Below are 12,476 nucleotides of genomic sequence, written 5' to 3' on the forward strand. Positions count from 1 at the left end.
TGTGTGTGTGTGTGTGTGTGTGTGTGTGTGTGTGTGTGTGTGTGTGTTGGGGGTTGGGGTATGAAGTCTGCGAGCCTCTGCATCTGTCTGTCTGCCTTCTCCATGCTGGGCATGTGCATGAGACCAGGGAGGGCCCCAGTCTCAAGTCTGTAGTCAGGAAGTGGCAGCTGATTTCCTGTCCCTCAATCTGATGAGCATCTCTTCCTCCCTGGGCCCTGCACTTCCCCACTGAGACCCGCTCACATCTCCAATGCCGTGAGCTATGAGGGGGAAGACTGAGAGAAGCCCGAGAGGCCTGATTACGAGCTGGGACCCTACTCCTCACGGACGATGGGCGGGGCAGTCTGGCTCCCTCCCTCCTGATCCTTTGTTCCTGGAGGTGACTTCAGTCCGGGGCTCCTGAGGGGGGCCTGTGGGTCCTGGGTCCCTTGTCTGTCCTGACCTTGGTTTCCCCATCTGTGCTTGGAGATGCTGACAAACACCCCCCCCCCCCATCTCTCTCACGGACACAAGCCTTGCTGGACTCGCAAAGACTCCAAGTGTGACAGAAGCAGGGAAGGAAGGCTGGCCGCAGACGCTCCTTGAGCCCAGCCCTGTCGGCTGCGGGCAGGCTTGGTTTCACCTTCCTGGGGGCGGCTGCCAGGACCCACAGTGCCCTCCTTCCACCTCAAGTGTCGGGCGAGAGGCTGGCAGACTGTGAGGACAGGGACTTCCGATCTAGAGGGCTGTTCTTGAGCAGGGAAACTTGAGCTGCCTTCCCATCACCTCCACAGACACCTCAGGGCAGAGCCCACAAGGACCGGGCTGGACGAGCTGCCTGTGGTGTCGTTCTCAGCCGGCTTCTAGCCTGGGCTCCAGGTTGGGTCCAGCCCCCCCCCCCCCCCCCCCATCCCCCGCCCGTCTCCTCCCTGCGTCTCCCTGGGTCCCTGGTCAGCTCAGATTGCTCTGCTCTGGAGGAGCCCCAGGCGCCTTGCCTCAGCCTTTACTGGTCTCAGGTACCTCCCCTACCCCCACCACGCCTGGGACGGGCTCAAGTGGCCCAAAGGCCACCCTTAGATGGAAAGGGACACTAACCCAGGAGAGGGTCATGGAGAAGCGCTGGGAAATCACTGCAAGGGGATGGGGGAGGGGTCAACGGGGCAGCAAGTAGAGTGACAGGTGCAGCCAACCCCCTCTTCCTCAGAACAGATCGAGGAAGCATCACCCAGTCACCCTCTGGGGGACAGCCTCACTGCCACCAGAACAGGGAGCAGCAGGGAAAAGAAAGTCCCCAGGACCCCTGTGAAAGACCATCAAGGCGCCACAAGACCAAAGAAGGAATCCGAGAGTCACACCAGCAGGCCATTCACTGCAGCCCACCCCCACAGAGCAGCCCCACAGTGCAATGGGGGATCGGGGCGGGGGCGGCGGGGGACAAAGGCCTTGGCCTGTAAGCACCAGGGACTGCCTGGGCATGCACCAGGAAGAGCTGGAGAGGCTGAGGGGGAGCGAGGAATGTGCCAGGAGTTGGGGTGCTCTGGGGCCTGGAGCCATGTGCCTTTTCCAGACCCTTGCCCTGAGGACCCCGGCCCCCCACAAAGCAGCCAAAGCCAGCACCCGGGAGGTCGAGGGCCAATCGGATGCCCTGTAGGCTGGCCAAAGTCCTCTAGCCAGTGCAGGCAAGGCCTCCCACCTGCTCCTAGCTGCCCAAGGCCGACAGACTGGGAGGGCTGTGATGGGTCAGGCCAGCCTTCGCGTGGGTGTTCATGCCACAGAGACTCAGTGTACAGAGCCCTGCCCTCAGGGACAAGGGGATGGACATCACTGCGCTCGTCATCACTTCAGGTGATAATGAGTGTTAAGAAGAAAAACAAAGCAAAGTGAGGACGCAGGGAGTGAGCAGTGGAGGTGGGGAGGTGTGGGCGTCAGGGAGGTGGCACTGAACCGACACCAGAACACAAGGGACGAGCCACCAGGAGGTCTGGGACGGGAGTGCTTCAGGCAGAGGGCACTGTGAGTGCAAAGACCTGTGGGCCAGACTGAGCCTTGTGGGTTTTGGAGCTGCGGGAAGCCCAGTAGGGCTGGAGCAGGTGTGGGAGGGGGCGGGGGGGCGGGGGGGCTGGCAGGCTGGCGGGCCTCCCAGACCAGAGTTGGGAGGCCAGGAAATTGTCAGCAGGGGGGGATACAGGAAGTATGGAGTTTTTAAAGCCCTTCCCTTGTGGGAGGGGCCACAGGGGGCCAGCTCTCCTCAGATGAGAAAGCCAAGGTTAGGGCTTCTCAGAGAGTGTCCCCAGGGCCACCTGCCTCAGAATCTTCTGGGTTGAACTGGGTTGTGATGGGCTCCCTCTTGGTCGCTCTGGGGGTGGACTGTGACCGGCAAGGGCAGAGGCTGGACCAGGGTAGGGGCCGTGGAGGTGGGAGAGGCGGTGGGTTCTGGCAGCATTTAGGAGATGGAGCCAAGAGGCCTTGCTCAAGAATGGGTAGGACAGGAATCCATGCTGACCCAGGACCGGGGGTGGTATTTATTAGGATGAAGAAGTCTCAAAAGAGGGTGGACCGGATGAGGGGAAAATCCAGGGTTCCATCTGGCCGTGCTGGCTTGAGAGGCCCATTCAATCCTGAGCAGATGGGTCACAGGCGGCCGGGGTTCAGGGCGATAGCCCAGGGCACAGGCCACAACGCGGGCATGTTGTTAGCACCAAGGGGGCAGGGAAAGCTGAGACAGTGGACTAGGCCACCATGAAGGGAGATGAGGAGGAAGCAGCAAAGGGGGCGGAGAAGGGAGGCAGGGAAGTGGGTAGAGACCGGGGCAGGGGGCGGTTCTGGGAGGAAGGGGACCAGTGTGTCAGGCGCTTCCCAGGGCCGGAGGAAGAGGAGTACCAAGAGTGACCAGCAGGCGGACAAGATGGGGGCTGTGGGTGACTCCGACTGGGGCGCTGGGTGGGGGGAAGGCAGAAGCAACAGAGGAGAGAGCACCAGTTAATAAGGAAGGGAGGGTGAATCCTTCAAGGAATTCTGACTTCAAAGGAAGTGAAGATGTGGGCAGCAGCTGAAGGGGTACGGGAACTGGGGTTTCTGATTAAATCAGGAACTGTTTCATCTCTGCAGGCTGGTGGGAAAGATGTGTAAAGAGAGGGACCAAGCGATGAGGCCCTGGAGGGGATGGCCTGGGATTCGCAGCGCCAGTGGCTGGAACCCTGGGAGCTGTGAGGCTGGCTCGGGGGAGATGGGATCCTCCTTGATATGTGGTGGTTCCTGTCCCCAGTGAGGTAGGCAGCGAGGTCAGGGGTAAGGAGTGCAGAATGAAACAAGACGATGGAGGTGGGGGTGGGTTTCTTGCGGTGGGGGGGGGGCATGCTGGTGAGAAAACCTAGCAGGATAACTGGGCAGTGCTGGGAACCTGCGGGAGATTTGTGGCCTGGGGACCCTGGCTACGTCCATGGCTGCTGTTCTCAGTGTGGCTCTCACGTGACATCCCTCCAGACCAGTCCCTGTGGTAAAGCGTCACCACCCTGAGCCCTCTCTGGGGACCTCCACACTGCCAGGAGCCTAAAGGATGCTGCTCAGGGCCCCGGCTACACCTGTTCTGGTCCCATGGGGCCATGTCAGTTGCCACGTGTCACTCTATATTGTCCTATCTTCCTAAACCCAGTCTTGACCTGCCCCTTCCACAGCCTCCCAAGATGCCTTTATGATTCCCATCCCTTCCTTATTTTCCACTCTGGAAGGATTGGGCAGGGGGAGGGAGGGGTTCACCACATCCTCCCTCCTCCACTGAGCACACTGGAAACCACAAATGATGCCCAGTCCTGGTCTGAGCTCCGCCTTCTCAGGGGAATGACTACCTGTCCTGACCCTCTGCTCCCAGTTCCTTCTGCTCGGCCCGTCTCCATCCTGGAGGGAACTGGGGCATGGGGAAGATGGTCTAGGCAAGAATCACAGGTGCCACGACCTGAGCCCCCTGGTCACTTTCTCCACGGCCATAAGGGTAGACCACAGTGAGAAACAGAGGTCCTTGGCCACATGATCACGAAATTGCCCAACCAACGGCCTCCCTCAGCCCCTGGGTCCTGCCAGAACCAAAAAGGTTACACCTCCGGGGAGGCCTCCCAGCTGACCTCCCTGAAATGCCTCCGTGAACACCTCGCATGTATCCCCTGAGCTCACGAAGCTGTTACCAGGCCTCTGTGGATGAGGAAACAGGCTGAACCGGTGAGAAACGAGGCCAGGCCAGGAGTGCAGCAGCCAGGTGCTCACCCTCCATCTCCAAGAGATGTTTGCGAACTTTAAGTCCACCACCCAGTCCTTTCCTCAAATGGCAGTTGACTTGGGAACAGAGACAGAAACAGCCCTATGAGCTGCCCTGGTGGGAAGGAGTTTAGGTGGACAGAAGCCTCATTGCTTGGCCTGACGACTCCTTCCCCAGAAACACCCCCCAAGTCCCACCGGGGAACCCCAGCAAGTTTGAAAGCTGCTGTGGTGACAGGCACAGACAGAGCTTCAGTCACTGTGCCCCCCGCACACATCCAGGATGCGGGGCTCCCCAAACTCCTCTCCGAGTTGTTCGCGGAGCACCCTGGCTGCGAGCGCATGTCCACTTACCGGAGACAGTGACCACGATGTACTGCTGGGACGCCGGGGACGGGGTGGGTGCACCGGCCGGCTGCGGGGGCGTGGGGGTGGCCGGGAGCTCCGTCACGTACTGCTTCTGGCTGCCTGGGGGCTGTGCCTGGGGCTGGGGGCTCTGCAACTCAGTGACATATTGGGGCTGGGGGGTAGCAGCGGTGGCAGGCGGCTGGGGGGGCTGGGGCGCCGCTGGGGGCGGCGGCGGGGGCTGGGGCGGGGTCTGTGCTGGCTGGGATGGTTGCGGGGCTGCCTGGAGCTCAGTAACGTACGCTGGTGTTGCCATGCCAACAGTGGGGAAAATGATAATAAATAAGGCTTTTTTTTTTTCTTCCTTGGGAAGAAGAAGAGGAGGAGGGAAACAGAAAAAAAACAAAAGAAGGAAAAACAAGAATTAATCCACAAGCAGAGGAAACCAGGGACAGTTCCTGGCTCCCTAGAGACACGTTTAGGTTCCTCACTAACTTAATTAAATCCGGAGGCTGGTGGCCAGATACAACGAACCCATCACTGCAGGGGAACTGGTTATGGACTGAGGCTGGTCTACACCTCTTCCATTCACCCCTGTTCAGGACTTCTGCCTTCTTCCTTCCCAGCCCCTGGTGCCTGGGGGACCCCTGCGTCAAAGGGGGGGCCGGGGAGGGTGGGGTCAAATGGTGCATCTCTCCTGAGGGCTCCTGCAGACCGGGCACTGTGCTGAGTGCTTTCTCTACATTATTCCATTTTAAACTTTGCAACAACCGTGTCTGGGTTTGAGTTTGCTCTGCCAGATGAGGAGCTGAGGCTCAGAGAGGTTGAGGAGCTTGCCCCAGGCCACACAGCAGGCTGAGGCTGAATCCTGGGCATTCTGAGCACTTGAGTAGTTGGCTAACTGCTGGAAGGTAAAGTCTGGGGAAAGCGGTCTCCAGGCCAGCCTGTCCCAGTTCCTTACATGCCTGCTATCTGGGCTGGGATTCTTGGCTGAGGATCATTCCCAGTGGGGTGCCAGAAAGGGGAAGGTGTTTGAGTCCAAAAAGCCCTTAGAGCAGCCTGTGGCCTCAGGGGCTTTCAGGCCTGAACGGACCATACTGGGTTATGACACCAGATGGGGGCTCATCACAGGAAGAGTGCCCGTCTGAGTCCAGGGGCCCTGGGCTGAGAGCGGGCCCTGGCCACAGAATGGGGCCGGCCCAACCAGGCAGAGGCAGCTTTTCTGGCTGCTCAAGGGTCGTGTTCCCTCTCCCAGGTACTGGGCTAGGCACCCCGTCCCTCTTGCTGAGCTCTGTCCCTTCTAGCTCACGACCCCCCTCCCTGTGCTAAGCGCCACCCTCCCTCTCACCCGGCCCCGCCTCATCAGAAGATGAGCAAATGGTTTCCCCGCTGCCCACACTAATGGGTGCCATCCCCAACTCCCAAGGGTCTGAGGACGACGGAAGAAACACTAGAGTGGTGAAGAGGCGGAGCTCCAGCCCCCATACCTCCATGGCCCCTGCCTGGCCCAGGGAAGTATTTGAGTTGGACCTGCCTGCGGTCGGTCGCCTGGGACACTCGCGGGCACTCCAGGCCACTGAACCAGAGGCTCTTCTGCACTAACCCTGGGGCACCTGTGTGCCGTCACGCCAGCAGGCGGCCCTCCAGCCACTGGTGACCGAGAGTGGGATTTGCAAGGGGAAGGGGGGTGGGAGAAGCAACTGCTGCTGGTTGACCAGAAGCCCCAGGAGCCTCTGCTGTGCTCACCTCTGCACAGCAGCCCCATGAGGGAGGAACCACCATGGCCATCTTACAGATGAGCAAAACCACGTGAAGGGTGCCCAGCAACTGGTAAGAAGAGGATTTGAACCCAGGTTTCTCTGACCTCCAGATGTATGCTCTTAGCCCCGAGCCCTACTCAGGGAGCCAGGCACGGGGCTTGTTTATTTCTCATACTCAGTAGGTAGCATCTTCCCTGTTTTTCAGACCAGGAGACCTGAGCCCTACCCACAGAGATTAAACACCTGCCACACACAAGAAAAAGTCGCTTTCCCCCAGCCCGTGCCCTCCCAAACTCCCTCCTGCCAGCATCAGAGGGGCTGCCTCCTGGGGGCTCCTCACACCACTGGGTCCAAACTCTGGCCCAGTGTAGGCGCTGGGGTCACCGCAGCTGACTACTGTCCATCTGCCTGGTGTCAGACCCACCTCAACATAAACCCTGACCTGTCTCTTCATTCGCAGACACATTACTGACCTTCCTCTGGGCCTCAGTTTCCCCACCTGTACTGGGGATGATGAGGACACCAATTCATAGGGCTGCCGTAAGGATCTGACAAGACAAGCCCAGCACCCAGTAAGCACTGGGATGTGGAAGCCTCTATTATCTTGTCACTGAACAAATACCGGTGCCAGGTGGAGATGGAGAAGGGTGGGGGCAGGAGAGACACACACATTCCTCAGGCTCTTAGAAGGAGGTGCCCAGGGGGAATCCAACCCTGGTGTTCATCAGCATCATCTGGGGAGCTAGTTAAATGCAGGTTCCTGGGCACCACTGCCCAGGGAGTCTGGGATGGCCCCAGAGTCTGCTGTTTGAGCTAACTCTCCTTCGGGATGATTCTGAGCCCGTTGGCCCTGGGAGAACTCTCTGAGAAACCCTGGCCTGGGCTTTCTGGGCCCTAGCAGAGCTTGCTCCTATGGTACCTCCCGCAAGGAAAGGGCTTTTTTTTTTTAAGATTTTATTTATTTATTTGACAGAGAGAGACACAGTGAGAGAGGGAACACAGGCAGGGGGAGAGGGAGAAGCAGGCTTCCCACAGAGCAGAGAGCCCGACACGGGGCTCGATCCCAGGACCCTGGGATCATGACCCGAGCCAAAGGCAGGCACTTAACAACTGAGCCACGCAGGTGCCCCAGGAAAGGGCTTTAAAAGCTCCACACTTGCAGGGTGCTTTCTCCTCCTTGAGGTGCAAAGCCCACAGGCCCCATTCCTTCCACTCAGGGGCAGGGGAAGGAGGTGACAGCGAAGGCTGAAAGGCCAAGCTTGAAAAGGTGACGGGAAGATTAATGAAACAGTTAAACCCACTTCTCTATTGGAGGCCTTCTCAGCACCGTCATTGTCAATCTCTAGGAAGGGCAATACAGGATACCAAGTGTCCCACAATTATTCGTCGACCAGGGAGCCCTTTTCTTTCCATTTGTGGATGACTAGGACAAGCAGAGCTCTGCAGGGTGCTCTCTAGAGAGAAATAAGTCACAAATATAAACAGCATGAGATCCCTTCCTTTACAGAGCAGGGCACATGAAACAAGGGAATCGCTCAGCAAATCTGTTCCTTGGCAATGAAACTGCCAAGAAAAGCACCAATGGCTGCACCTAACTTCAAAGCCAACAGCTGTTTTTGGAGAATGTTTGAATCAATTACTTTAGGTCAGGGGCCGGCAAACTTCTGTAAAGGGCCACAGCCAACATTTTCGGCTTTGAGAGCAGACAGCCTCTGTTGCAACTACTCAACTCTGCCACTGCAGTGTGACAGCAGCCATAGATAATATTTAAACAAACGAGCGTGGCTATGTGCTAATAAAACTTTATTTATAGACACCGAGATTTGAATTTCATATAGTATCACATGTCCTGACATTTTATTCGGGCCACAAAATTTTCTTCTTGTAATTTCTTCCCCAATCATTTAAAAGCATAAAAAATCATGCAAATTCACAGGCCATGCAAAACCAGGTGGTAGCCATAGTTTGCTGACTTCTGGTTTGGATCCCAGATTCTATAACCAAATGGTTTACGTCTTGGAAAGGCCCTCCTAAGAAAATGGAAAGAAAACTCCCTTTCCTCATCTGTAGAATGGCTTTGATGAGGAACTTGCTGGGAATAGAGAAAATAAATATAAGGATGTGGGTTTCCTTCATCATCTATATACAGTTAGTTTTTAAGACTTCTCAATGATTCCTTCAAAATAGATCCTAAGGAGGTATTACACTTCTCTCCACATTTATCAAGACCCTTCTACTCTGAGATGTCTTCATCTCTTGCCTGGACCCCTGCAACACCCTCATTACTGGCTCCTAGCTCCACTCTTGCCTCGATAGTCCTTAAGATCCTTTGAGGGTGCCTAGGTGGCTCAGTCGGTTGAGCATCTGCTTTTGGTTTGGGTCATGAACCCAGGGTCCTGGGATCGAGCCCCATGCTGGGCTCCCTGCTCAGCAGGGAGTCTGCTTCTCCCTCTATCCCTCCCCCTGCGCCGCTTGTGCTCCTGCTCTCTCTCTCTCTCAAATAAATAAAATCTTTAAAAAAAAAAAAAAAGTAAGATCCTTTGAAAGCACAAATTCTATCTTGTCACCCCTCTATTCAGAAGGCTCCATGGCTCTTATCACAGAGATGAAATAAAATCCAGAGTCCTTCCCAAGTGTTATGGGGCCTTGAGGTCCTTCCTATCTCACTTTGAATGTTCTAGTCAAACTGGCTCTTGCTCCTAGAATGCTCCAGACCTCCTCCTGCCTCAGGACCTTTGCACCAGACTCTTCCACCTGACTGACATGTTCTCCTCACCTCTACCCCCATTCTCCACTGCTGGCTGCTTCTTATCATTCAGATCTCAGCTTATATGTCACCTTCTTGGGTCTCAAGTGTGCTCTCCTCCCCCAACCCCAAGCACTCTGAAGCACATACTCCTGTTTTGTTTCCTTCCTGGCCCTGTTTATTTTCTTATTCATAGTTCCCTTTCCCTCCATGACCAGAAATGCAAGCTCCCCAAGAGCAGAGACCCAGCCTGCCTTGCCCATCTCTGCATCTCCAGCTCTGAGAATGGGCACACAGTACGGCCTGCCTTGCCCATCACCTTACCTCCAGCTCCCTAGACAGGCACATAGTACAGGCTCAACTTTTACTGTCAAATACGTGTCCACACACCAGGAGCACACTACTAGTGAGCGTCAAAGGCCAGTTTGAGTCTACCAATTGTGAACAAGTTCCTGCTTCCTGCCTCTGCCAGCAGCAGGCTTATGGCAGCAGGGGTGGGCGATGCCCCCTGGTCCAGAATGGGCTCCCCAGCCCAAGAAGAGTACTAGGCACTGTGCAGTTGCTATCTGCAGGCTGCGTCCCTGGGGGAGTCCGCCTGGCCCATCCCCGAGCTATTGAGATGTGTATGGGGAGGGAAAGGCAAGGACTTCAGCTCCAGAGACACCATTCCCACGACACCCACACCCCTGGCTCACCCAGCTGCCTCCTGGAAGCTTTGGAGCTGAGTCTGGGCCCAGGCCCAGGAGAATTCTTCTTTTTGGCTACTCTCCTAAAGCGGCAGAAAGGCTATTCAGGAGCAAGGGGAATGGCATTTTCTCACTAGAAATTGGAGTCCTGGTATCCAGCTTCCTGGGATCTCTGTCATCTCTGTCATCAGCCCACACAGCCCAGCAAGTGAGTCAACCTTTAAAGCCACTAGGCTCTCGCCCAATTCAAAATGATAAAAATAAATGCAAGCGGTGTAATTCAGAGGGCTGAGCAGGAAGGGCCAATCATGAGAATAACAGTGGCAGCTAACAGAGTTTGAGCAATTACTAGGTTATCTGATGCTTCCAACATGTATTCTTTTACAGGATCCATAACACAGCAATATGAGCTTAAAATTATTACCAATGATCACTGCCCCTAGCTTAGGGGAAACTGAGGTCCAGAGTAGTAAACTAACACATCCACAGGCACAGCTAGAAAACAGGTGATTGTTTCCAAAAGCAAACCAAACCAGCGCTCTCTACCCTCGTCAAAAGAGCCCTCTGGGCTTGGGCCCTTCAAATATAAAAGTTATGGCGGGGGAGAGACAGTTAACAAGACTAGATGATCAGTAACATCACCTTCCGCTCAAAGTTTGCCTTTCCAACAGGTGGTAATGATCTTTCAGGCAGACTTGGTATTTCCAGATTTGTACTGAAAACTAATCTCTGTCCTCCCTAACTTTCAAAGGGGTCCTGCCACCTCTCAAAGAGGACCAGGTCTAGAAAAAGTCCCTGGAGAAGTGAGACCCACCCCCCCAACCTTATCTCAAATTCTTGAAAGCTTTAGGAGAGCCTGAAACAATCCTTCTCCTTGAAGTTTATTGATTTTAAAAGAAAACGGCTGCAATTTGCACACCACCACTCTGCTCTGCTGATGCCAAGCTCCAAAGCAAGACAGAGAATAAACAAAGTGGACTTGGCCCAGCTGGCTGTTTGAAAAAAATAAATTCTTTCCCAAGCTGGCAGATCTTGTTGCCCCGCAAAGCAGACGCTCAGATTCTCCTGTAACAAACATGGAACACTTCCCTTTCCCTCTGATCTTGATGTCCCGCTCCTGCCCACGTGGCTCTGGAGGCTGGTACCTCCTCAGTGACATGTGACCCAGTTGACACCAACTTGACTGACACAAAAACATGTGTCTGGCCAAGAGAAGCAGCTTAAGAAATCTAAGAAACTTCCTCGGGCGCCATTTGCTTCTTGTTCCCAGAAAGGGAGACTGTGATGGGTAGAATGGTTAGAAATCATCCCAGCTCCAGAAACAAGTCCTCTGCCCAGGGACAACACCAGATCTAAGAGAGCAGCCCACAGAAAAGCAATCAAGTTTCTGTTCTGTCTCAGTCACCCGAGATCACCCCTCCCTGCCATGGGCTCTGATTTCTGCACACCAAATCCTCCCGGCTAAAGCCATACTCCTAGCCCACAGCTTCTCCATGAAACTTTGTCTCCCTTTGCCTTCTCTCAGAGAGAAGAAGGCAGATTTAGGAGCACACAGCAGTGCTGAAATCAAGATTAGTTAACTGTTTTATCAAACCGCATTCAAAAACAGCACATGGGGTAGTTCAAAGATGAGCCCTAGAGAAAGTTCGAAGATGAGCCCTAGAGAAATTCCTGAAAGGAGTTAGGAGTCCCTGAAATGCAGAAAAGGGACGACAGCAGTGATTCTCCCCCACTTTACAGGATGGAAAACTGAGGCCTGAGATGTGGCAGACAGTGTGTACTGGGAATGACTGGGAGCGGGGGCTTCGAAAGCGACGCGGCACAGGTGGCCTCCCATCCCTTTGGGATGCAGCAAGGCCCAGGAGGCAGCTGCCCCACCCGGTTCCTCCCCGGCACCCCCCGCCGCCCGCCGGCCCCGCCCACACCTTACGACCTGGCCCCGCCCACTCACCTCGGCCCCGCCTCGCCCCTCCCTCGCTCCCATTGGCCCAGCCTCCCCAGGCCCGCCTCTCCGTACCTCCCAACATATAAAAGCCCCCCGCCCCGTCCGGCCGACCTCCACTCGCCGCCCGCCTGCTAGCGCCCGCCCCTCGCGGGGGCTGGGCCCCGGACCCCAGGGGCGGGTGGTGTCGCCCCAGCCGGGCCCCGGCCCCCTCCCCCACGGCCCCGACAGCCGCCGCCGCCATTTTGACCGCCCGCCCCTTCCCCCCCGGACTATGATTACAGCGACACCCGCAGCCCCGGCCCTGCCGCCCTCCCTGGCCCGGCCCGCCACCCCGGGGCCGCCCCGGTTACCTCGGCTTCTTCCTACTTCTGTCCGCAGAAGGGCTTTCCAGAGGTCTCGGAGGCGATGTTGGGAGGGGGACGGAACGTGCCGGGGTCCCCGGGCCGGGCAGGGGGGGGGTGGGGGTGGGGGTCGGCCGGGCGGTTGTTGTTGTTGACTCGCGTTGCCGGGTTGCTTGGTCGCCACGACTACCGTGGCTATGGCGCCTCCGTTTCCCTCACCGGGGCAACTGTTGCTACCCACCCTACATACGTCACGAGCGGGGGCGGAGTCCTGGGTGATTGGCGGCGCCAAGAGAAGTGATTGGACGGCGCTAGGTCCTGCTCCTAAGCTATTGGTCCCAAGTCACGCTTTTCAACACCCTCTCGACTTCTCGGCGCTCTGATTCATCGGTGTGCATGTCCATCAAAGGAAACAACCCTCAAAGG

At 56.4% G+C, this 12,476-nt stretch overlaps 1 protein-coding gene across 1 annotated transcript in view; it reads right to left on the reverse strand.

Moving 5' to 3' along the window:
- The window catches only part of RFX1 (regulatory factor X1), a 29,678-nt gene extending 17,578 nt beyond the window's left edge, over nucleotides 1-12,100 (reverse strand). Inside the window, exons 1-2 of the mRNA XM_032396067.1 lie at nucleotides 12,060-12,100; nucleotides 4,582-4,936 (exon numbers count right to left, since the gene is read on the reverse strand). Of these exons, the coding sequence (XP_032251958.1) occupies nucleotides 4,582-4,888 (307 nt within the window). The 5' untranslated portion in view covers nucleotides 4,889-4,936; nucleotides 12,060-12,100. The remainder of the gene's footprint in view (nucleotides 1-4,581; nucleotides 4,937-12,059) is intronic.
- Nucleotides 12,101-12,476: the final 376 nt, after the last annotated feature.

Source organism: Phoca vitulina, unplaced genomic scaffold (genome assembly GCF_004348235.1).
Source record: "Phoca vitulina isolate PV1807 unplaced genomic scaffold, GSC_HSeal_1.0 scaffold89, whole genome shotgun sequence".
Classification (NCBI taxonomy): domain Eukaryota; kingdom Metazoa; phylum Chordata; class Mammalia; order Carnivora; family Phocidae; genus Phoca; species Phoca vitulina.